General features: G+C 58.1%; 2 protein-coding genes across 2 annotated transcripts; one reads left to right on the top strand and one right to left on the bottom strand.

Moving 5' to 3' along the window:
* The first annotated feature begins 1,380 nt into the window (after positions 1 to 1,380).
* On the top strand, positions 1,381 to 6,036 carry Mettl27 (methyltransferase like 27). The gene is given in 7 exon segments (XM_047534395.1): positions 1,381 to 1,426; positions 1,607 to 1,733; positions 2,170 to 2,298; positions 2,464 to 2,599; positions 2,909 to 3,001; positions 4,807 to 4,927; positions 4,929 to 6,036. Coding segments are annotated over 6 exon segments (990 nt in total). The 5' UTR covers positions 1,381 to 1,426; positions 1,607 to 1,610; the 3' UTR covers positions 5,317 to 6,036.
* A 980-nt stretch (positions 6,037 to 7,016) lies between these two features.
* Positions 7,017 to 8,773, bottom strand: Cldn4 (claudin 4). Its single transcript, XM_047533627.1, has one exon. The coding sequence runs from the start codon at positions 8,583 to 8,585 to the stop codon at positions 7,956 to 7,958; it is 630 nt and encodes a 209-aa protein (XP_047389583.1). The 5' UTR covers positions 8,586 to 8,773; the 3' UTR covers positions 7,017 to 7,955.
* Between the last annotated feature and the right edge of the window lie 16,337 nt (positions 8,774 to 25,110).

Below are 25,110 nucleotides of genomic sequence, written 5' to 3' on the forward strand. Positions count from 1 at the left end.
TCCCCACAACTTCCCTGAAGGGCTAGGAGTCCCCTCCTCCTTCTCACCCTTTCTACTCTGCACAATCTCGCCTTTGCCAGCTGCCTTGATGACAAATACACTCAGGACCCTCAATCTGTCCCAAGCCTAACCTCTCTCCTGACCTTAAGGTCTGGCACCAAAGAACATCTTGGAGGTCTTCAGCTGCGCACATCACGGAAACATCCCCACACTGTTAACATCCTCGTCGTCCTAACCCTGCTCCTCCTCCAGGGTTTCCTGATGTGAATGGAGCCACCATCAATCCAGGGACTGAAGCAGAACGTGGGACACCATTTCTTATATCTTGTTTCAGGGTTCCACATTCATTGAAGCCCCCCCCACCACCACTTTTTTTTAACTGTGAATTTAACCTGGGGTGCTCTACCACTGAGCTACATCCCCAGCCCTTTCATTTTTTATTTTGAGACAGAGACTCACTAAATTGCTTAGGGCCTCTCTAAGTTGCTGAGGCTGGCCTTGAACTTGCAGTCCTCCTGTGGCAGCCGCTGGGATTACAGGCCCCTTTGTTTCAGGTCCTGAAGACCTCTGAAATTCATCCACTCCTCTCCCAGACATGACTTTGACCCAAGTCCATGCTGCCATTGCCTCCCACCCAGAAACTTGGGACAGCCTTCCAACCTCTGTAAGCCTAAACCTTGATCCCTACACGGGTCCTCTAGACCAGGGCTTCTTTTGACCATTTCGCTGAATAGGAACCACCGGAAGAGTTTGGTTGAGATCCAGAAATTCTGGGTCCCGTCGTCCCAGCAACCTGACGCTGATTCAGAAAGAGGGCCAGGAGCCAACTGAGAACTTACATTTCTAACAGTCTGCCCTAAGCGACTCCTGGAGGAACCCAAGCTGCCACGGGGGTAAATACTTGCAAATCTGTGAACCAAACTGAGCGGTAAGACTTCCTGCGCTGTCCAGTGCGGCAGGCACTGACCACGTTTGGCTGTTTAAATTTTGAAAACAAACTAAAAGATGAAGTTCAGTTCCTCGGACGCGCTAGCCACGTCAAGTGCTCAGCGGTCACAGGTGACCAGTAGCTACCCCACTGAGCAGGGCAGATTACAGAATAATTCCATCCTCGCCGGTGGCCTTGAAAACGTCCGGGCAGAGTCTGGGATCTCCGCAGGCTGGAGGACGGCTAAGAGCCTTGAGCTCATTGGCTGGGGAAGTGGGCGGGGTGCCAGCGCTTTCTTTTGATTGGGTATTTTGTCTTAGCGGAAACCCAATCATCAAAGGCGGTGGGGGCGTAGCCAGGCTCGCCGTCCGTACCTGCCCAAAGCTCCCGAGCCCTCCCGACAGGTCAGATTAGAGGTGAGTTCTGACCCTCTCGCTCCATTCTGACCCTTCTGTTCTGGGTGCTTCTCCACCCCACGATCGGGGGACGGGGTGAGAGGCACGTCCCCGCTCCCGCGCGCCCCCAGCCCTGCAGTCCCAAGGTGTAACAGGTTCAGTCTCACCCTCTGCGCTCAGAGACCATGCCTGTGAAAGGGCATGGCCCTGGCGATTTGACAGACTCCTCTGCTGGGGAGTGCGAGGGGGAACGAGAGCCTGAGGTGGGATCGTGTCCTCACAGGAGAATGGCTCAGGAGAGCAGTGGGAACCTGTCCGAGGTGCGGGCGCGGATCGGGGCCTCCCACAGCATCACCGACCTGGCCCGCAAGCTTCAGTTCTATGACGGCTGGGCTCAGGACTACGACCAGGTAAACCCATCTGGATCCTCGCCTCCACTTGCCCGGTCTGATTTTTCTATCAGTAAAGTGGGAATACCCTTTCATCCTAGGAAAGCTGTAGAAATAGAGACACAGGTGAGAACTCCGCAGTCCTGTCCTCTCACTGACCCCTGCTTTCTCTGACCCATGACTGCATCCCTAACCTCTGAGACGCCCCACCCAACCCCCTGAAGTGCCACTGTGGGTTAAGCACAGAGGGGCCTCTGCCAGCTGAGTCGGAGAGGTGGAACCCCAGTCCTGGTCCCTTGGAGGTAGAAGGCACCTCATGCTTGGGATTCCTCTCATTCTAGTCCCAGTAGGACCCCAGCACACACAAGCTTAGCCTGGCAGGCTCCTGGACCACCCTACACGAGGGTCCCCCGAACACCAGCGCGCCTTGTTGTTAGGCCCAGCACTCTCTCTGCAGGATGTCGCTGCCCTGCAGTACCGAGCCCCGAGACTCGCAGTGAACTGTCTCACCCAGGCCCTTCCAGGCCCACCCCATGCTGCGCTAATCCTGGACGTGGCCTGTGGCACCGGCCTGGTCGCTGCCGAGGTGAGACCTCCCTCAGATCCCCTCCATTTCCTCAAGCGCCCCAACTGCTCAAATTTCCTGCCACCACCAGACCTAGAACTCTGGGTCACTGGCCTCAAACATATCTACGGCCTCAAACATATCTAGAGGCAGGACATGAGCAGTGACTCATCTCCCGGGCTCCAGCTGCAGGCTCGGGGCTTCCTCCAGCTGCATGGAGTGGATGGGAGCCCAGGGATGCTGGAACAGGCCCAGGCCCGCCGCCTCTACCAGCACCTCAGCCTCTGCACCCTGGGTCAGGAGCCTCTGCCCAGCCCCACAGGTACCACCCCTCCTGCCCCAACACCCCCAGATCTACCCACTCATCTGCCTCCAAAAGAAGAGAGCTCCCTTCTCTTGTTGAACCTCCATCCCCCTTACTGAGGTCTCCAGTAGCCCTTCTCACTGGGTCCTCCACCCCAGGAGCTGATGTCAACCCCACACTGGGCCATACCCCCTCCCCATGGGATCCGGGTCCTGCCTGGTGTCAGGCCTGGTCCCTCATCAAGCCCCACTGCCTCCAGGGTTGTCTAAGGTCATGCCATGGACAAAGCACCCCACCTCATCCCCACCCCACGCTCCCCCGATGCAGGGACCTTTGACGCGGTGCTGATGGTAGGTGCCCTGAGTGACGGCCAGGTGCCCTGCAGTGCCATACCTGAGCTCCTGCGAGTCACTAAGCCAGGTGAGCCCTGCCAGCCCACCTCCATGCGCCCACCTTCCTGTCTGCATACCACACACACAGGCCTCAGCACCCCTTAGGTCAAGTGAGAGCAGGTCCTGCTCAGGAGCCCAGATGACACGCCAGCCCCCAGCGGCCAGCCCGGGGTTCCACTCGTTGCCGCTGACACACACAGGTGCACAGGTAGGGCTGGCAGTGGGTCAGCTGGCCTCAAGTTTGTGCAACCAGGAGCGACTCCACCCTCCTCTCTGGCTCTGTGCCCTCGCCTTGGGGAGGGTGGCATGCTCCCACTGATCCCTTCTCCCTCAGATTTTAGTGCTGATTGGGTGAAATCAGGCCCCTAAGGCCTTTGCCTCAGTCCTGGCACAGGGGAGAGGCTCTGCAGGTCCCTTGTGGTCCAGCTTCCTGGTCACTCCTAGATGCCCTCAGGTGCGTCCCTGGCCTGGTCTGTTTCCTCCTCTGGGAGACGAGTCTGCTTGGGCAAGGTGAGAGGTGACTGTGAGCACTTCTTATAAACTCTGCACTCTGGGAAGATGCACCAAGAGAGTTGTCAGTGCTCCTACTGTGTGCTCCTACTGTGCGCTCCTCTGCTCTGGGCAGAAGATACAAGCCCTGCCCTCTGGGCCTCCACCACCAACGCACAGAACCTGGGAAGGGGCCAGAGGGGGCCCCAGGAGGGCTCAGCTCTCCCAGGGTTGAGGGGAGAAGCATTCCAGGGGCTAGGAGGAGGCGTCGCACCGGGAAGCAGTCTGCAAGAGGTCACGAGGAGAACGGCATGCGTGCAGGCCAGCGCCTAGCATGAGGACCAGGAGGCTCTGGCTGGCCACAGGACAGAATCAGGAAGTAAGGAAGCAAAAATGCTTCCTCTCCCTCTGCCCTCCACAGCTGGGCCTCAGGACCCTGCAGTGACTGTGGTTAGCCCTGGGCAGGTCTGGGCAGACCTCAGCTTCAGGAAGTCCCCAGCCCGACCCAAGAAGGAACATCAGTAGAGTCATGGGGGAGAGGTGGAGATTGGGCTCAAGAGGACAGGAAATTCCCATCGCATGAACCAGCAAGGACTGGGCCTCCTAGTTTAGCCTGGGACTGCCAGGCTGCTCAGTCAGTGGAGCCCTGTCCACTGGCCCAAGGTGGCAGACACCCTGCCCCAGGGCCTTTCCTCTCCTGTGCCCCACCAGCAGCTCCCCGCTCCTCCCCAGCCCCTCCTCCAGGAACTGTTCCCAGACATGGCCACTGGGTCTTCCGCTTCTCCCCTTCCAAGTGCATCCAAGGACACACTGGGCACCCAAAGGTATCTGGACCGAGGGGACAAGATCCCTTGTCCCTTCAGCCAGCACTTACTGACTACTGGGTATTTTGTACACACACTTCCTGTGAAGCCAAATAGCCAGCCTTTCTCCACCCGCTGGACTCTGAGGCTCAGAGAGGTGAAGGGACCTGCCCAAGGTCCAAACCCATGTGCTTCTTTCCTGAGCAACCTGACACAGCTGTGTCCCCAGCAGAGGCGCTGGGTGAGCAGCAAGCAGAGGCGCCCCTTGATCCAAGGATGAGGTCAAGAATTCCTACTCTAAAGGACGCTTGGGCCGGGAGGGGTGCGTGGGAGGCTATCTAGATGAGGAAGCTCAAGGGCATACCTGGAGGAGGGACACCAAAGCCATGGAAGGGGGCAAAGCCTGGCCTAGGAAGAAGCCAGAAGAGCTTACAGGCTTGCAGAGGCCAGAGGGGAGGGATGGGCCTCCCTGGCAAGGACAGGCCCGGAGTGTGGCCACGGTACTGACCCAGCTCGCCTCCCTCTCCCTGCCCTTCCACAGGTGGGCTGGTGTGTCTGACCACCAGGACCAACCCATCCAACCTGCGATACAAGGAGGCACTGGAGGCCACCCTGGACAGGCTGGAGCAGGCTGGGGCCTGGGAACGCCTGGTGGCCCAGCCTGTGGACCGCTGGGAGCTGGCTACCTCTGCACTTGAGGTGGCACCTGGCACCTCTGCCAAGGATGCCTTCATCTCAGGCATCATCTACCTGTACCGGAAGCAGAGTCTCCCAGGTAGAGGGAGTGAGGCCCAGTCTCCGCTCCCAGCTGGCTTCCAGCCTTCCAAGTGACCTTAGCCAGGCCCACCTTTGTCCCATGTATAAAATAGGACCATTGTACCAGACCTGCCCCTTAGGAATGTTCTGCCTATTAAATGAACTCCCAGAAGTAGCAAAAAGACTCGTGGTTCCGCCCCAGGTCCAGCCCCCAGGACAGGGGGATCTCTGTTGCTGGGTTACAGAACCACGGACCTTTTGCACCCAGAAGGCCAATCCCTCAGTGGCCAAATAGGAGGAGGCAGAGCCTCTGGACTTGTCTGCCTCCCCTGGACCAGGTGTAGAGATATTGATGGAATGAAAAAGAAAACAAGCCCAGCTGTGTGAGCTGCCAGGCAAGGTGACTATTGGAAAGCAAAGTGGCACCGCTGTGGGGGGGTGCGGTCTCGGCAGGTGTAACCAGATGTCACAGGTTTTGTTGTTGTTTTGAAGCACCCAGGGTGCTCTGCCACGGAGCCACATCTCCAGCCCTTTCTATTTTTTATATTGAGACAGAGTCCCCCTGAGTTGAGGAGTCTGGCCTTGATCTTCGATCCTCCTGCCTCAGCTTCCTGAGCAGCTGGGATGACAGGTGTGCGACACCACACCTGGCCGTCATGGGTCTTGATAAGACACCCGATTGGGCAACAGCAGCCTTAGCGTCATCTGAGGGTGGGGTTTGGGTACTTTAGCATCAAAAGGTCACCTGTGGAACACTTTCGCAGGTAAACCGAAGGGTTCTGTGGCTTCAGCCACTTTGAGTCAGACAAGGCAAACTCCAAAAGCCTAAAAAACAACCAACCTAAAACAATGGTCGCCAAGGTGACCGTGCTAACCGGTCCATTCCGGTTTCCTCTGAGTTTCAAAAGGAAGAACCGTGCTCTTTGATTTAAACTAAGAGACTCAGTTGAGATCTCATCCCCAGTTCTACAAAGTAATATGAATTATTATAATCATAATAATAAATGCTAACCAGTGACCAGCCTGGGCAACACAGTGAAACCCCACCTGAAAAAAAAAAATTAATTAGGGAAGGAAACGGACCAAACGCTGTTATAAGAAAAAAGTCTGTTCCTTTCTCCACCTTTCATCACCTGGGTCACACCCATGGGTTCAGGAAGAGAGAAGTGGCACAAAGGTCCCGTGTAGACCACCCCTGAGCCGGGTGTGGCGTGGAGACTTTTCCCGGGTTGCTGGGCCACCGGGAACTCACCCCTAACTCGCAGGCAGGGAAACTGAGGCCAGAAAACATCAGAATGTGCTGGAAGGATCCAAATCATGACCAAATAGCTGCTGAGCACTGGCCCTGTCCTGAGGTCCCCAGCTGTGGGCCTGGGGACTTTCACACACCTGGGGAAAGGGACTGGTATGCTAAACTCAGGGTGTGGCTTGGAGGCTGTGCTGAGCTGTGGTGGGTGAAAGGATTTGATGAGAGTCAACAGCCTGGGGACTTGAATAGGGCTAATGATGATCCCTCCATTCCCTGCCAGGCTGTGGGAAGGCTCCATCCGGGAGGATGCTTGAAGCTGGGCCGTGAGGACCAGCAGGATTCAGAGGGTGGAGAAAGAAAGAAGGATATTCCAGACCTTTGGTAGGGACTCTGCAGGTGGGCAGGGGTGGATTCTGCAGGGCAGCCCAAGGAGGACAGCAGACCAGCCCGGCTGCTCTAAGAGGGGACGAAGAGGGGAGGCAGGGCAGGTGGTGCTCCCACCCTCCTCCCTCCTGGAGTCCCCTTCTGTAGGGTCCTGGGTACACCGTGTGTCCTGTGGACGGGGCTTCCCCTCCCTCCAATGAAGGGCTTGAGCGAGGCAGGCCCGGGGTTGGGCCGGTTCGGGTTTCCCACAGTTCCCTGACACCGGGTCTAAAGTGCTCTGTGTTAGCCACAGCTCAGTGGTCCTGACCTTGCCCTCCGGCCCGCCCTGCCCACCTCCACAGCTGGAATCAGACAGTACAGTCTTCCTGTGCACAGGTCCCTTTTATTGTAGAAAATAATAATAACAGTGATGAATCATCTCTTAATTACAAAACAGAAACATCAAAGGAGGTAGGAGAAAGGCCAGGACTCCCTTGGGTGAGGCCATTCCCCTACCCTCCCCAGGCCGCCCAGTTCCTTGGCAGGGGCAGAGGACTCCCAGGGGCCAGTCTCGAGGGTCTTAGGGTCCTTCTACCGAGAGGGGTAGACAAAGAGCCGGAGGCAGCAAGGCGGGGCCGGAAGGGGTGAGGGCAGCCTGGGCCACCTGTCTGTCCCCCTCCCTGCCACTACCCAAACCAGTTTATTCCTCCTTCACCCGCCCCTCAAACCCGTCCATCCACTCTGTGTTCCACTCCGAGGGCAGGTGGGCAGGAGGCCCACGCTTCTCTACAAACCCTGGTTTCTGTGACACAGCCAAAGTGGCATTCCCGGGCCCACGCAGTCCCCCACCGTCCAACACACCAAGTCCTGGGCAGGGTCAGGGGTGCCGGGGAACACAGGAGACAGTGGCAAGAGAAGCGCTGGCGTGACAGAAGAGGCGGGCAGGGGAGCGAGGAGGGTAGAGAGGGACAGTGGGCAGTGCCCGCGTGGGCAGGGCACTGGCTCAGAGGCAGAGCCCAAGGTCAGGGCCGAGCTCTCCTGGCCAGCAGGAGCCCGCTCCCCGTTCCACCAGCACACCTGTGGCCTCTGCCAGCTCCGTAGCTAGGGTTCATGCAGAGGAGGGTGGCGTGAGATCCGTCCATCCTCACCAGTGAGAGGCCTCGGGAAGGAGCCCCAGTGGGCCAGAAGAGGCTGCCCGACGGCTCAGTCCTGCTTGCCCATCCCCGGCAGCCCACGGCAGGGCCGTCCTGGGGTCACGGGCCGCACTGAGCTCAGTCCAAGAAAAACCAAAGCCAACAGGGGCAGGGTGGGGGGGTGGCACCTCACACGTAGTTGCTGGCCGGGGCGGAGCGGGCGGCAGAGTACTTGGCGGAGTAGGGCTTGTCGGCCCGCGGCGGGCAGTTGCAGCAGAGCAGGGCCCCTCCGAGCAGCAGCAGGCCCGAGGCCGCCCAGCCGATGTAGAGCGCGGCGCCCATCTCCCGCTTCTGCCCGGCGGCCACCAACGGGTTGTAGAAGTCCCGGATGATGTTGTGGGCCGTCCAGGACACGGGCACCATCACCAGCAGGCCGGCCAGCAGGAACACCACGCCCGCCACGATCATGGTCTTGGCCTTGGTGGTCTCGTCCTCCACGCAGTTGGTGCACTTGCCCCCGACCACGGACAGCAGCATGCCCAGCGCGGCCACGATGATGCAGATGACGATGAGCGCGCGGGCCGCCTGCAGGTCCTGCGGTAGTGCCAGCAGGGAGTCGTACACCTTGCACTGCATCTGGCCGGTGCTCTGCACCACGCAGTTCATCCACAGGCCCTCCCAGCTGGTCTGCGCCGTCACGATGTTGCTGCCGATGAAGGCCGTCACCCGCCACATGGGCAGTGCGCAGCTCAGTATGGCCCCCAGCCAGCCCAGCACAGCCAGCGAGATGCCCAACACCTGCAGCCCCATCGAAGCCATGGCGCGGCTATTGCTGGGGTGGAGCACCTGGAAGACACCGGGATCCGAGTCTGCGAGCTGAGGATGGAGGATGGGTGGGGGAGGCAGACGGAGGCAAAGCCAGCAGACCCCCCTCCAGAAAGCCAGGTGCCCAAGCCTAGCGGTGTGACCAGACCAGTTCCTTCCTGCCGACGCAGGGCTCGGGCCCCAGGTGGAGCAGTTATATGACTCTGGCGGAGGGGCGGGGGCAGAAGGAGGGGTTTCAGCAGCTGGGGCCACCCCCTGACCAGTTTCTCTGGATTCCTGAGCCCTGGCCAACAGAGACACCCAGCCCTGGGCCCCTGAGTCACTCTCTAGTCTCAGAGGAAACTGCCCTCTCTCCCTGCCCCCAGGCCCATGCTGAGGTCAGCCTGGAGACAGACACTGAGTCACAGCCCAGGGACACCTGGACCTTCGCGGGGTGCAGGTGTGGGGGAGGAGTGGCAGCCAGACCCAGCCGGGTTCAGGGCCTGAAGACCAGGGTCCTCCTCACACCAGGCCTGGCTGGGAGGGGTGGGTGGAGACCAGACCCTGGGGTGGGGGGGAGAATCTGAGGTGGAGTCCCGGCCTCGTCCAAGAGGGACTCCACCTGGTTACTGTTGCTCCTGTCCTTATCACTTTCATTATCCTCGTCATCTCATCCTCGTGATGTGGCCTCAAGGCAAGCTCTGGGCATGGACCAGAGGAGGCTGCAGTTGGGGGAACAAGGAGCGGAGGGTGGGGACTCCTGGGTCCCCCGCGCCCTGTCCCCATTTCTCTCACCTGGCTGAGTCCGTGGAAATGACCTTGGAGGTGAAGCCCTTGTGGCCCTCTTCCCATCGGGGTTGAGCCTGCTCAGCCAGAAGTGGGTGGAAAAGGAGCCACAGGCCAGACCCTGGAGACATCACTGGCCCAGTAAATGGGCGTTGGCTCTGTGGAGACGCACCGGGGACATCGATAAAGCCAGTCGGTGCAAAGTCCCACGAGACTTCAAAGGGAAGGGAGTCACTCGGGCCGGATGGAGGCCGGTGCTAGGGAGCTGAGCAGTGGGGGGCTGCTGCTGGGCACAACCCAGGGGCCCTGTACCCCTGGGTTGCGCCACAGAGGGCACTAAGGGACACGAAACTCCCATGACCAGGAGTCGTATAAGGCCCCAGGACTGGGTGAAAGAGGACATTGCGGAGAGGGGACAGTGGGGAGGTGGGGAGGTGGGGACAGGCTCTTTCTGGGAAGTGAGGAATCCAGTCTGACCAGAGACGGGGCTGCTGGGGGAGGAGCCAGATGGAAAGGGCCAGAGAGCGCCAGCTGCTGCCCAAGCTCTGGCCTGGGCACAGAGGACCGAGATGAGCAGGGGTATCCCAGGCAGGCGGAGAGCCATCCACGCACCTTCCAAAGGTGCCTCTGGAAACAGGAAGGAGCCAGAGAGGAAGGGCAGGGTCCGGGATCAGGAAGGCCAGGCTTAGGGTAGGGTCAATGGGGACCTGAAAGAAGGGGTGTGTGCCTGGGGGTGAACGGGGGCTAGATCGAGGGACCTCAGCCTCTCGGAGGTGGCTTCCTGTCTCTCCCCCACCGTGCTGGGGAGGCGCCTCAGGAGCAGAGCCCCCACCTCTATCCAGCACCATGGCTGGAGTCCTGGGGTGACTGACCAGACAGTCCTTGAGCTTCCTGAGAGTACTCAGCTCCCCTAATGCACACGGGGGCTGGTAGGACTTCGTGGGGTCCACCCACATTACAGATGGAGAAGTCGAGGCCTCGAGGGGTGGCTAATAGTGCCCACCTCTGTGTCCCCACTGGCCTGGGGGCTGGCGGGACACAGCAATGGCTTATTTCACCTCAGCGCCCGCATGCGCCTCCCCACAGAGCAGGTGCACAGGGATGGAGCCACGGGACATCCGCTCTCCAGCCACCCCACACACCTCCTCGTCACCCACAGGAACACACACCAACACAAACAGGGACAGTTTCTGCCTGGACCACACCTCCCGGGGCTTTCCTTACAAGGCCCTGAGCAATCGCACCGAGGTCTGCGAGCTGAACAACAGCAGGGGCCAGCGCCCTGCCTCCTTGGCTTTCCTTCTGGCTCATGACCTCACGGTGGCCTCCCTGTCCGTGCACCCCACAGGGCAGAGACAGCAGACTGCTGGCCCTTTAGCCAGGCACCCCTTCCCTGCAGTATAGCCCCGACACTTTCTCAGGCTGAGCACAAAGAGGAGATGGCCAGATGGCCAGGCCTCCCCACACCCTCCCCAACTTCCTGCTGTCACCTCCTGGGACTCTGCCAAATGGCACTTAGAGAAGCTGGAGCGGGGGAGGGGAGCATGCAAGCTCTAGAACTTTCCACCTGTAGCCCAACAGAAGTGACGGAAGAAGCCGTCCTCTACTGGACCCAGCCGACCTCATCAGGAGCAGAATCGGGAGCCCAGAGGCCAGGGGAGCTCCAGGCAGAGGGCAGGGCAGCCCAGGGCAGCAGGGAGCAGGTGGGGCTGGGGTCCCCGCTGTCCTGGGGAGCACTGAGCAGCTCAGGGAGAGATTGACAGGTGCTTGATTGGTGCCCAGACAGAGGCTGGGCCCCACCCACCTGCTGCAAGGAAAGCACCTGCCGGGCCAGGTGGCTTCCCCAGCCCTAAGGTGGGGGAGGCAAGGAAATCGCCCCCTGCCCTGCGCCTGGCCCTCTCCCCAAAGCATGCACGACCTCTCACTGGGATGCTCTAGCATGCAGCTGCCATTGGTCACCTTTGTTTCCGGTCACGGAGGGCACAGCCGATGCTCACTTATTTTCTCTTTCCTCTTCATGTATAAACTTCTTCACAGGCAGCACACGGAGGGATCCGCCCGGCTGCTTTCCACCCAGGTGGCCCCTGCCAGATCAGCTCAGTCAACCCCGCGCATGTCACCCCACTACCAACCACCTCCCCCCTCCTGTGACTCTCCTCCAGTTTCCACTCCCCCCTTTATCACATAGGGCCCTCCCTGGAGGGAGGTGAGGATCTGCCAGTGCTCCCAAGCCAAAAGCTGACGGGCAACTGCACATACCTGACTGTCCTTCAACCTGCGTTCTTGGGAAATCGACTCCATCTCTGAGCTCCAATCCCCAAAAAGCGAGAACTCCCATTTCCCGGCCCCAGAGAGGTGCTAAAGCAAATGGATTGTGAGGAGCTTCCGGCCCTGAAATGCCTGGGACCTCGACCGGGAGAAAGGGAGGTTCCGGCACATGCCCAGCGCTCAGCTCTGGTCCCTGCCTGGGAGCTGGGACTTCTCAGAGCCCTGTCCCTGGAGCCCAGGGTCACAGCACCCCCTGCCCTGAGCCAGTACCCTCCCTGGCCATCCCAAGTAAGGGGCATGGACAGTCCCCCGCACCGCCCTGCCGCCCCGTCCAGAGGCTGGAAGGGCCTCCCTGAGCAAGCCCCCACAGCTCCTTTCGCCCTCTCCCTGTGTCTTCTGGGGACAGGAAGCCTAAAGCCAGGGAAACCGGGGTCAGCTTAAAATCATTCCTCCCACCGAGCACAGCATCTTGAGCCTCATAAAATCAAGCAGCTTTTTAAAAGGGTTTGGGAGACTTTCTCAGCTCAAAAACTTGGTCTAGTTTGGAAATTGGTTCAAAACTATTTATTTTTGTAGGAATTGGCGAAGTGCTCAACCCACGAACACCCCCAGCCACCGCAGACAGAAGTCTAAATCCTATTTCTTTTTTTAACCACAGACAACACCCTAAGTTATAAAAATTTTTAAAGTAAACGATGCTCGAAGGGATGTCACAAAACCTGTCACAGACACCCACCCAGTCACTTCAAAGCAACATCCCTGGATTGTTCCAGAAGGAGGTCAACATGGAGGGTGATAGCAAATAGGCCATCGCTTCCAGACACCAGCCAGGGTGGACTGGCCACTTTCTACGTGGCTCTGTGGGCAGCAGGGGGGATTTGCCGGAGGTGAACCCTGGGCTAGGAACTTTAAGAATCTGGGTGGCTCTCATGTGAAATGACCAGCCCTCCCCAGATGGAGCCCAAGTTCTGGTACTACCAGTAATGGACATTGGGCAATAAAATCAGACTCTCAACCAATTTCCTCATCTGGGACAGGAGGATGACAACTCCTTGCTCCATGTCACAGGAAGCTCGGGAAGGCATGAGGGAAGGTCTGGAAGCTGGCCCCTCACGGCCACTGAGATCCTTCCAGTCACCAGAAAGGGAGCTGGCAGGCCCACCAGAGCCCCTAAAAGCCACAGCACCTGAGCTTGCAAGTGAAGGCCCAGCCCAGGCTAGTGGGGAGCCCTGGCCCTCACCCTGGCAGCCTGCACCCCTGGGCCCTCCAGCCACCTGGGTTGGGGCCCAGCCTTGGATGCCCAGCCTGGCCATGCTGCCTGAGCAGGTGCTGCCCCAGACTGAGCCCCTCAGAGGCGGGGGAGGGACCCCACATCCCAGCTGCCTTCATGCAGGCAAGGAAAGGTCACCCAGCTGCCTCCTGGCTCAAGTCCCAGGGCCCAGGCACAGAAGGCACTTCAGAGGAAGAGGGAGAGGCAGGGGCTGAGAGAGGGGCCTGGGGCCTGGGAGGATCCAAAGACCGAACGGACGTTAGATTACTTTCCCCAAAGCAATTAGCACATCTGACTTCAGCTTCTACCTGCCAGTTTCATGAAGGCCCATGTTTGTGTGTGACCTTGGCCAGTTCCACGGTCCCACCCACCGTCCAATCCTTTAGAGCTCACTCCCTTATTTCACAAAGAGACCCATCAGGTTTCAGCAGGAGAACCCCCTCCCACTCTCTCTCCTGCTGCCCCAGAACCTAAAGCCCATGAGGTCCCAGAAGATCCGCCAATCAGATGCAGCAGTCCCTGCTGCCCAGCCTGGGGCCTTCCCAACCAGAGAGGCCAGCGAGGCAGCAAGTTCGTCAGAAAACCTCTTCTGAGCATCTGCTAGGCATGGGCCAGGCCTGGGCTGGGCGCCTTCTCATAACAGGAAATGGCCTTATCTCACCACAAAACAACACAGCATTAATCGTTGTTCTCAGCGTGGAGATGAGAAAACGCAGGCTCTGGGTGCTGATATGACATTCCAGGGCCACCCAGAATAATGACCAGAGCAGGATCCACGCCCAGCCTGACGTCTGATTCTGGGCCTCCCCTCCCCCACGCTCTCACGAGCTGCTCTTCCCTGATTGATTCTTCCATGAAGGGCCCAGCTGGGCAAGGGGCTCGAGGGGAGTCGGGCCAGCGCCTGCCCCCAGGGCCAACCCCAAATCTAAATAATGGTTCCCTGCACAAGGAAACCACAGGGCCAGCTTCCTGGAGGGGTGCCTGGGAAGGAGGACGGGGCGTCTCGGAAAAGTGGGCTTCAGAGGACCAGGGCTGGTGAGGCTGGGTCTGGAGAGCAAGCCGGCCCCTCGCCCGGGGTCACGGAGGGGTCTGCACAAGGACATGCCTGGCCAGCTGTGACTGGCAGAAGGGACTGGGCCAATGTGGCAGGTTGGTTTGTTGGAGGGCTGCCATGCTCGGGTGGGTGATGGGTCCTCAGGAGAGGGAAGGCAGGACTTGGCTGGGGCGTGTCCCCAACCGAGAACCAGCCCCGACCTCCAAGGAGTCCCCTAGCCCTGGGCCAGGACAGGTCCCATCTCCGGCGGAGGGGACAGGAAGCTGCTTCCTCTTGGAAGCAGGTAGGATGCGGGGACCCAGCACCCTGGGCAGGGCACACGCCTGATGATGAGCTTACAGAGACTCTGCTTCTGAGACACCCCCAAGAGCTGAGAGAAACCAGCAGCCGATCCCAGGACTCCCAGGTAAGTGGCGGTGAGTCAGTGGTGACAGGGCCAGGGACAAACCCCAGGAGTCCCGGGATCAGAGCACCAGCTGGCCTCAGCCCCAGGTGACTCAGAGATCACATTACCCATCCCTCCTCCAGGAGCAGAGGCCCGGGGACCTTCCTCCTGCTCCACACTCCCCCACCCCAGCTCCAGCCTGGATGGGCAGACGGCACCCCACACGGATCCTCCTGGGGGCCCCGGAAGTCCAGCAGCCGGGTCTTTGCCTTTCACCGGATGCACTGCTGTCCCCGCTGGCGGGCAGCCCTCATTCCCTGCCGGCTGGGAGAGCTGGAGCAGCTCGGGCCAGGGACGGGAACACCCTGCTCCGTGCCGCCCATCCCCGCAGGGCCAGGGGCAGCCACGCTGGTGGTTGGTTTTGAACTTTTTAATTGCGGAACGCTCTTTTTATATCAGGACCTGCAGGAAGCAGGCCAAGCGCACCTGCTCGGCCCCAGGCACGCCCTCACTGCGTCCCTCTTTCCAGTTGGAGGAGCGTGGTCGCCCAGGGGACTGGCCAGCTGCCAGCCGCCTCTCCCCGCCTCCCTCCATCCCCCAGCCCCACTGCCACCCGCCCGCACCTGGTCTGCAACCCACACCCCTGTCTCTGCATTTCCTCTCTTCCTGCTCCTCGGCCACCTCTGCAGGTGACAGGGGACTCAGGCCCAGTCCTCTCCTCTTCTTCCTCTCTGACCAGGGGTCCCTGGTCCCTTGTCCCATCAGCCACTGCCAGACCCTGGCAGCCCTAGAAACCTCCAGGACTTAGTGTCTCAGAGCCACACAGGAATCAGGACTCACTGGGAAGCCTGGCCCTGCCCGAGTCACGGTCTCCTGACCCGGGAGGGCAGGGGTCTCTGGTCCACGTGCACAGTGCCTGGCTCGTGCTGCGAGCTTCCTGGGACAAGGGACACAGCACCTCCGTCACTCCCTCCCCAGTAGAGGACCCTCTCCCTTTTCCTTTCTCTCTGTTGCCACTCGGGGACACTAAACGCCAAATTTTCTTTCTATTTTTGGGTACTGAGGATTGAACCCAGGGATGCCTAACCCCTGAGCCCTTTTTATTTTGAAATAGGGTCTTCCCAAGTTGCTTAGGGCCTCACTAAGTGACTGAGGCTGGCTTTGAAAGCATGATCCTCCTGCCTCAGCCTCCTGAGCCGCTGTGATCACAAGCGTGTGCCACCGCGCAAGGTGCCATCCCTTCCTGAGGTTGACTTGGACCTCAGGGTCAGGTGCAGGGAGAGCTTTTGCCCAGCCCATGCCAGGGCCAAACCCAGCCAGTGCCCGCTCCAGATGAGATGTGGCAAGAGGACGGGACCAACGGCAGGGCCAGCAGAAGCTCCCAGCCCCGCCCCAGCCCCTGCTTCCTCAGCTCCCAGTGCCCCCCGCTCCCCAGGACCCTGGTCACCCACACACCCTCCTTGCTCTCCCACAGAGGTGCTCCCAGGTGTCCAGGCGTGGACACTAAATCCCACCCAGGTGTGGCCGCTCTCCTCTCCCAGTGCTCAGGCTGGACACTGCACTCCCAGCCCCTGTCCCTGGCCACCACGCGCTGAGCACCCCTTGCACACGGAGGCCTCTGCAGACTGGCCGTAGCTCCGCCTCCAGGCAAGTCCCTTCCATCCTGCAGGTCCCAGCTCGCGGTCACGGAGGGCCCGTCCGGGCTCTCCCAGGTGGGGTGGCCCTTGTGGTCTCACCTGAGGCACTGAAGCTGCGATGCCCGTATGACCCTGCCCTGTCACTGCACCGAGTCCCTCCAGGGAGAGACGGTGACATTTTCCCCTGGCATCCCCAGGAACAGCCTGCTCGGATGACAGAATGCGCACTGGTGACCAGCTCTGGCATTTGATTGTCTGGATTATTATCACCATGACCAAACAGGGGTCAGAAAGAGAGGAGCTGCCGATATGCTGATAGGAATAAAGGTTTGAATGAACAAATGAAGAACTTCAAATAATCTGCAGTCCGGCCTCTCATCTCCGGCGATCAGCTCCAGAATCCCCCGGACGCCCCGACCAGGGGACGCCCAGGCGCCTTGCAGAACGTGGAGTAGAATCTGCACGGAACCCACAGGCACCCTCGGTAGTCTTCAGCCAGGTCTGGACCACTCGCGGACTTACCACAGTGTCAGTTCAAGGTCAATAGTCACGCGCTGTCTAGCGAAGAACCGCAAGAATCTGTACGTGTTCAGTAGAGGGGTCATTTTTTTCTGAATATTTCCAGCTGGAGGTTGGTTAGATCCACAGAAGTGGCACCATGGATGTGGGGTGCTGGCCACACGTGGCTGCTCCATCTTCACAGAGGCAGAACGTGGCACCCCTTTTTTCTATTATTATTATTATGATGATGATTTTGGTACTGAGATTCAATCTAGGGACACTTTACGACTGAGCTACCTCCCCAGCCCTTTCCATTTTAATTTTTTTGTTTTGAGACAAGAGCCTAAGTTGCCTAGGGCCTCACTAAGTTCCAAGGCTGGCCTTCACCTTACAATCCTCCTGCCTGGGCCTCCTGAGTCACTGGGATTACAGGAGTGTGCCACCATGCCAGGCTGTAACTGCCCATTTCTTAAGTGCAGGCTGCACGTGGTGACTTCCCTCCAGAGAAAGCAGTATGGGAAGAGGGAAAGCAGATTTTCGGTGGAGAACCAGACACACACAACCTCGTCCTGGGGATGGCGGTCAGCATCGGTCATCAGAGATCACGATGTAGTCTGTGCCCTCGACACCATGTGCAGGAAGGGGCGGCTGGCCTGTGGCCTCCCTCCCCAGACCCTCAACCCCAGGGACTCAGGGCAAAGCATTCCAACAGGAGAGCTCCCACAACACCCGCCCGGCACTCTCCAGTACTGTGACGGCTCGGGCTGGGGATGTGGCTCCAGGTTGAGCACCTGCACGTGCACACGCGGGTCCTGGGTTTGATCCCCAGCCTGGGGGCCGGCTGGAGGTGGGGCCGGAGTTCTGACAATGACCAAAATCAAGGAAAGTCTGAGAAACTGTCACAGACGAGAGGATCCCAGGAAGACGCGATGACATGTGCAGCGCCGTACACTGGGAAGAGCATGGGACAGAGAGGGCAGAACACAGAACACAGGCGGCCGGGAGATGTGCTGCTAGTGAGCCAGCATTGTCAGCGTGCCTTCCTCCAACTCTCAAATGGCTCCGGAAAATCCAAACTGTGAGTGAAGGGAGAGGAGTCTTTGCAAATGCAGCAAAAACGTGACTAATTGGTGAACCTGGGCAAAGGGTTTGCTGGACTCTTCTTGACACTCAAAATATAAAATTGAGGGAAAATTAAGAGATCACTCCAGTGAATGGGTAAAGGAACTTAGCTTCTAAGTGGGAGAATAGCATGTGCAAAGGCCCTGAGGCACAGGGGAGCTGTTGCAGGAGCAGAGGCCTGGGAGGCAGAGAGAAGGGAAGGGTGGCCAAGGAAAAGGTAGGGGCAGGAGAGGGTGGGATCCTCAGGGTAAGATGCAGAGGAGAGCTGAGCAGGCGCAGGAACCACAGGGGACAGCAGTGTGCAGCAGGCAATCTGTAAAACAAGACAGGAGCTCTTCAGACTGGCTTCTCAGCCAGCCCATCCTACCACCGTGCAAGCCAACCTGTCCTTGCCCAGACCCTGGACACAGACCTCCTCACAGGCACACTTGGCTCTCCTGGTTCCCATGTCCCCAGCCCCATGCCCATGGAAGCTTCGGTTCCCTGGTCTGTCCCCATCATCTGCCCCAGTGCCCTGCACGTTTATGGGGAAGCAGTTCCTCCTGCCACTCAAGACCCAAAGCCCCACTTTGAATGAGTCTGGTCAGAACGACCCTCCCGACTCTCCCTGGACGAACCCGGGAGCTCAGACCTCCTTATCTTGGAGGACACAGCCAGTGACGTTAATAACTTCTCACATGTTCATGGCAGGACTGTTCACCACAGCCAGAGGTTGGAAAAACCCAAACACCCATTTACCAACAAGTGGATATGCAGAGCATGCCCCAGCCATGTGACGGAGTAGTATTCTGCCGTAACAAAGATCAGCGCTGACCCACGCCACGGCCTGAGGAACCTGGAAAACATGCCGGGGTAGGGACACCAGACCAAAGCGCACTGTGTTCTGTGGTGCCATCTCCGTGACACGTCCCAGATAGGAATCCAGAGACCGGAGGCACACTCGGTTGAGGGGAAGGAGAGACGTGCGGTGTGGGGCAGAAAGTAGGAAAACGTGCAGAGCCGCCAGATGGTGCACTTTGGGAACTGTGTGCCTTAGCTCCACAAAGCTGCTCCGAGGTCCCCATCCTGGCACTTCTGGAACGCCTGCCCAGTGCCAGGCCCCATACACGGTCTCTGTCAATGCTCCAGGCACCAAGCTTGGAGGTTACTGTGACTTACTCACCTGGGGTCACAGAGCTGGAGGAGTTGGGATCCGAACCCAGGCCCGATGTAACCAAAGCAGGAGCACAAAGCCCTGAGGAACGCCTGGGTTGTTCCGACTCAGCTGCAGGACGTCACGGAGCCCCCAGGCTGCTCCAGCCCGGAGAAACTCAAAGCCCACAGGCCAGATGGCTGGGGCTCCTGTTGGAACGTGGACAACCTGTGAGACGGTGCAGGGCTGCAGGTGAAGGGCGGGGCGAGAGGGTGGTGGAACTCGCACGCCTGTCCTGGGAGCCTCAGCGGGAGGGCCGCAGCTCCTACCCCAGGCAAGCAGCCCCATCCCAGGGTGCCCTCCACCCCAGCCAGGACTCCCTGTGCAGAAGAGGCTGGGAGGCTGGCCCGCAGAGGCCAGGGAGGCTGGTGCCCTGGCTCTTGCTGGTGTCGCCCCCACCTGTCTGTTTGTGGGAACTGCAGTCTCCGGGTTCCCCACCAGGGAGCGCGGTTCCTCGGTGGAGGAGGGTGGAAGTCCCAACAGTCCGCTAAAAGGTCCCTTAACTGAGCCATTGGTTATTGCTGGGGTGGCACAGGGCCCAGTGCATGGTGAGCAGGTCGCTACCTCCAAGCTGCCTGCCCAGCCCTGAACTGGCTGATTCAACCTAGTTAGGATTCTTAAGTTTTCCTTACCAACTGCTCATCAGGATGCAAAGCAAGAGCCACCAGGGTCTGAGTCTGTCCTCTGTCACGCCCTGGGGTCCGGCGGGGCAGGCTTGATGGCTGCCAGCTCCTGGGCTGGGAGCAGTGGCCCTTGGATAGCTGCAGAGGGTGGTCACAGCAAGTGTGGTCAGGCTGTGACACAGAGGCCACAGAAGCCACCCCAGGAGGGACTGCAGGAACCTGGGAAGACCAAAGGGAAGCGGCTGCCCACCCTGGAGGGCAGCTGTGCCCCAGGAGCAGGCAGGACCTCCCCACGCGGGGCTGGCCCTCTCGCCCTGGAGGAAACCCCCCCACCCCAGGCATCCTGCTGGGGGCTCCAGACCTGAGGGCCAGAGCCTGGGCAGGAGGGGACTCCACTGAGCGGACCCTCCTGACCCTCCTGGAGTGGGGGGCAAGGGAGGGTGTGTGAGGAGGGAGCGAGAAGCAGGACAGGAGCTGTTCAGAGCTCCTGAGGTGGCTTCAAAGTCACAGTCCCCACCCTCGGCCATCCCCCTCCAGGGCGGAACCCCACTCATATACTCTCAATGGATTTGGAATGGACAACCTGCTGGCCCCAGATTGCCCTGGGCACCGCCCCCCGCACTGGGGATTGAACCCAGGGACCGTTAACCACCAAGCCACATCCCCAGCCCTTTTATTTTTATTTTGAGACAGGTTCTTGCTAAGCTGCTGAGGCTGGCCTCAAACTTGCAATCCTCCTGCCTCAGCCTCCTGAGCCACTGGAATTATAGGCGTGAGCCACCAGGCCAGGCTGGACCCCTTTCTGTCTCTTAAGCCCCCTCCCCAAGTCCCTGCTTATCTGTCCCCACCCACAGCCTCTCTGACGTGAGGAGGGAAGGTCCGGGGAGGGAGGGCGGGAGGAGAGGGCTCTCTGGAGGGGAGGGGGTCTCAGGGAGGACCAGGGACTCTAGGAGGGGTGGGGCCTCCAGGAAGGGCTTAGGGCCTAGCAGGTTCCCGGAGGGGAGGGGCTTGGGTGGGCACGGGCAAGCCCTTGGCTCAGCTCCCAGGCAGCCCCCAGGCTGGGTTTCAGCAGACCTGAGCCTGGGCGGGGCCTCTTTATGGCTACTGGTGAAACCTGGCCCTGGGGACAGGGAAGAAGTTTCTCCTGGGGGAAGGGGGTGACTCACTCCTTCCGTCCCAGCTCAGTGACACCTAAGAGCCTGGGAATTACCCGAAAGCAGTCAACCAGCCAACCAGGTTGCGGACAGAGAAAACAAGTCCACCCTCCCCTGGCCTCTCTCACCTCGCACCTTCCCACTGCCCCCGACAGGGAGGGACAGGCCACACCTCAAACTGGGGACACCCAGAAGAGAAACACACCTGTCACACAAGCACAAACCCACCTGTCAACACACACACGCCCACCCGCCCCCAGAGCCCTCTGGTCCCCCGCAGAGGACAGCCACAGGGAGACCTGCTCCCAGCCAGGGCCCACCCAGCCCTCCGGCTCCAACCTGTTTTGCTTCTCCCATGGCCCTTGGGGGCTGCGGGGGTGGGGGAGAGGGCAGGTGCCCTGGGACAGCAGACGGGGGGGGGGGGGGGGTAGATACCAGGCACCCCAGGGACACAAGGACCCGAGCTTCACCAGAAACCCCATCCCAGCTCCCCATACTCCTGCCTCTGCTGCCTCCTGCCCCCTCACTGCCCAACAACACAGAGATCTTGGCATCCCCAATGATGTAGGTATGGAAACACCGCATGGTCCCCATAAATATGTACAATTTCTCTCAGGAGGCTGAGGTAGGAGGATCAGGATTTGAGGCCAGCCTCAGTAACTTAGTGAGACCCAGTATGGAAATTTTTAAAAATGTTTTAAAAGGCTGTGGATGAAACTCGGTGGTAGAACACTGGCCTAGCATGTGTGAGGTCCTGGGTTCAAGACCCAGCACAGGAAAAAAAAGAAAAATTAAACTCTCAAAAAAAAAAAAAAAAAAAAAGGGACACCAGGTTTGACCCTTGCTCCCTAGCTTTACCCTGGAGAGGGCACTCAACTACCTTCTACTTCATTTTCCTCCTCTGCCACACAGAAGTTATGAGGACAGAGAAACCCATGAGCAGGAAGCGCCCCCAGCAGGCCGGGCCCTAGAAAGTCTCTTTCCGCACGAGGGCCAGCGATTCTCCAGTCTCTGGATCACGCGGACAAAAGGGCCAAGCAGCTGAAGAGTTCATACTAAACCCTCCAACAGCAGAAGCCAAATAAAAGTATCCTCCTACTTCTAAAGGAAGTCTAGGTATGCTGACCGGATGTCAGGATAACAAAAGCCAGCTGGAAAGTCCCCTCAAGAAGTCCCCAGAATCCGCAGCACCTGTCACACTGCCCAGGCCTGCGGGAGCAGCTGCTCCTGACCTGCAGGTGGCTTCCTGTATTGTGATTGCCTCTTACTTTCTGCCTCCAAGTAAGGCCTCACAGGGCGGGAACTGTCCCTCTTAGAAGGATCCATGGAAAGGCGCGGTCACATCCAAACAGCACCTGGCAGCCGTCAGCAGGTACACTTTCTATCTGCCAATTCAAAAATTAAATCTGGGCTGGGGAGAGAACTCAGTTGGTAGAACGCTTGCCTCGCACGCATGCACAAGGCCCTGGGTTCAATCCCCAGCACCAAAAAAAAAAAAAAAATCAATCAATTAATTTAAAAAAATAAATCCTAGCCAGGTGTGGTGGTGCACACCTGTAATCCCAGGGATCAGGAGCCTGAGGCAGGAGGATCACAAGTTTGAGGCCAGCTTCAGTAATTTTGCAAGGCCCTAAGCAACTCAGTGAGACCCTGTCTCAAAATTAAAAAAAAAAAAAATTTAAAGGGCTTGGGGATTAGCTCAGTGGTAAAGTGCTCCTGGGTTCAATTTCCAGCAAAAAGGAAAAAAAAAATCCTATGAATCAGTAACAAAAGGATGAAAAACCCAACAGAAGACAAGGCGAACTCCATCGCTAAGTAGCCTGTTGGAGAGACCATCCAAGTGACGGACGGATACACCTAGGAAGGATGTCCCGGGTCACTGATGGTCAGAGAAATGCAGACTAACACAGATGCCACTCGCCACCCACAGAATCAAAAACCACTCTCCGCAGGCCCGACAGAAGCTACCCAGCTAGGGACCCATGCGGTGCATCTGGCAAGGTGGAAGGTGAGCTCACCTTATGACCCAGCGATTTCACTTCCAGAGAAACTCGCGCCCAGGTATGTTTTGAAGACATAAAGCCAGCAAGTGGAAAAAAAAGAAAATTGCAGAACCACATTCAGAGGACAGGCGTTGGGGGACAATCTCAGACTCCCATTGTTCCTCGTAGAGTCCCCTCACATGGCAGGGCACTTCTGACCCCAGGTGTGTGCTGGGTTTACCCACACAGCAAGCCAGCAGCTTGTCCACAGTGGACACCAGCTGGGTGTCATCTACCCCAACTCAGGCCCCAGGACTCCCAGCTCCCACTTCAGATGCCTGTCGCCAGCCCTGCCAGGAGGGTTCCCAGAGGCCCTCACCCTGCAATCCCCGTTCCTCTGAAGACCGAGGCAGGAGGATCACAAGTTCAAGGTCAGACTCAGCAACTTAAAAAGACCCTGTCTCAAAAGAAAAAATGTAAAGGGCTGGGGATGTGGCTCGATGGTAGAGCACCCCTGGGTTCAATCCCCAGTACTAAAAAAAAGAGAAAAAAATGAGGGATCCCACGACCTTCCCAAATCTGATTAACTTGCTCAAGAAGTCACCGAACTCAGGAGACACTGACTTCTGTTGACCAGTTTGTTATAAAGGATATCACAAAGCGTGTGGATGACAAGTCGCCCGGGGAGACGGGGCGGGCAGGGATGCAGATCCCCCTTCCCCTCTCCTAGTGCGCTACCCTCCAGGACTCTCCGCCTGTTCAGCTGTCCCCCAGAGCGCTCTGAATCCTGCCTTTGGGGACGTCGTTGTGTAGGCATGATTGAAACATGGATGTCCTTAGAGAAGTGTGATCAGACAAGAGGGCATGTCCTCATGCTGAGAGACCCAGAGTGGAGACCCAGCAAGGCCTGTCTGTTCAGATTCTTCTTGACCTCTGTGCAGATTTCCTTCCTCCCAGGAATGGGGCAGGAGACCTCTGGAATGAGGGTCTGGGATTTCTTATCAGATGAGGCAGGTCAGAGAACCTCCTTATGGCCACCTCCAAGAAAGGCCGGGGAGACTGGAATTTCTATGACCTGCTTTGGGGAGGGTGTTATCAGTCAGAAAGCACGGACAAAAATCATAATGTCACAGATACGAAACTGTAAGACCATTTATGCAAAAAACTTTAAATGCACCACATGGTTCTCTGCCTTGTGAATGGATGTATATCTAAGTAGCATTAATATAAAACATGATGGGCTGGGGATATAGCTCAGTTGGTAGAGTGCTTGCCTCAAAAGCACAAGGCCCTGGGTTCAATCCCCAGCACTGCAAAAATAAAAAAAAAAAAAATAAAAAAAAAAATAAATAAATAAATATATAACATGAGACTGAGGGTGTAGCTCAGGGGTAGAGCACATCCTTAGCCTGAGCCAGGCCCTGGGTACAATCCCAATGCCACATATATTCGTGCAGGTAGTTGGCATGCCAACCGCAGGACAGTGTTACTTCCTGGAGGAAAAGGAAGTGAAGGGGCGGGAAAGGGTCCCGCAGGGGCTTCGCTAAATGTTAAGACTGGTTAAATCTGAGTGGCGGGGCCCATGGCTGTTTCTTATATTATCTTTGCACTTTCCTATGCATTTGAAATATCTCCTAATTTTAAAATATATTTTTAGAAGGGGGGAAAGGTCAATTTGGCGGCGAAGCTATCAGCAGCAGGCCGCCATCTTGGTTCCTGAATTGGTTCCACTTGGGCAAGCCCAGAGGGTCCTTGAGCTGCATACACACAGCCCAGACTGCTGTCCAGTCCCTCTGGCTTGATTTACGCTTCATGATCACTGCAGCGATTCCCTTTGTAATCCCTATGCTCTTATAATAGAGGCATAAGGAGCCCAAACGGGCCAAGAGGCCCCTCCTTCCCAAGGAGGACATCTGTTACCAGCAGTCCCCCTAGAGAGCACCCTTTCTTTGACAGCACTCTTAGAATCAGGAAGCAAAACTCTGAGGAGTGGGCCATTGGCTGGACACAGGGTCAAAAGGCTGTGATCCCAGGGGATTGGGAGGCTGAGACAGGAGGATCTCAACGTCATCCTGTACAACTGAGGGAGGCCCTGAACAACTTAGCAAGACTGTGTCAAAATAAAAAATAAAAAGGGCCGGAGATGTTCTTCTGTGGGAAAGCACCCCTGGGTTCAATCCTCAGTACGATTAAAAAAAACAAAGGCCATTAGCTCTCGCAGCCCCAATTTGGCCCCTCAGTTCCGGGATGAACAAGTAAATCCCACGATCTGGAGATCTAATTCAGGCTCCGTGTCACATTCACAAAGTACAGTCCAGCCGGGAAGATGGGATGAAAGGAATTCCCCACCCCACACTTACCTTTGAAAGATGTCAACATCCCAGACAACTGAAAAAATACATAAGTGTTTTTTTTAAAGGTGTCAAAAAGCTCCAGATATATAGTGCACTGCTGGTCCTCTCTTCTCCCTCATGCCATGACGGTTCTAAGCCACCTCCGATCTCTCCCGCCCCCAGCTGAAGACCCCCACCCTTCTCCACACCTCTGATGCAGATCCACGCTCTCC

The sequence above is a fragment of the Sciurus carolinensis genome, chromosome 18 (genome assembly GCF_902686445.1).
Source record: "Sciurus carolinensis chromosome 18, mSciCar1.2, whole genome shotgun sequence".
NCBI classification, from domain to species: domain Eukaryota; kingdom Metazoa; phylum Chordata; class Mammalia; order Rodentia; family Sciuridae; genus Sciurus; species Sciurus carolinensis.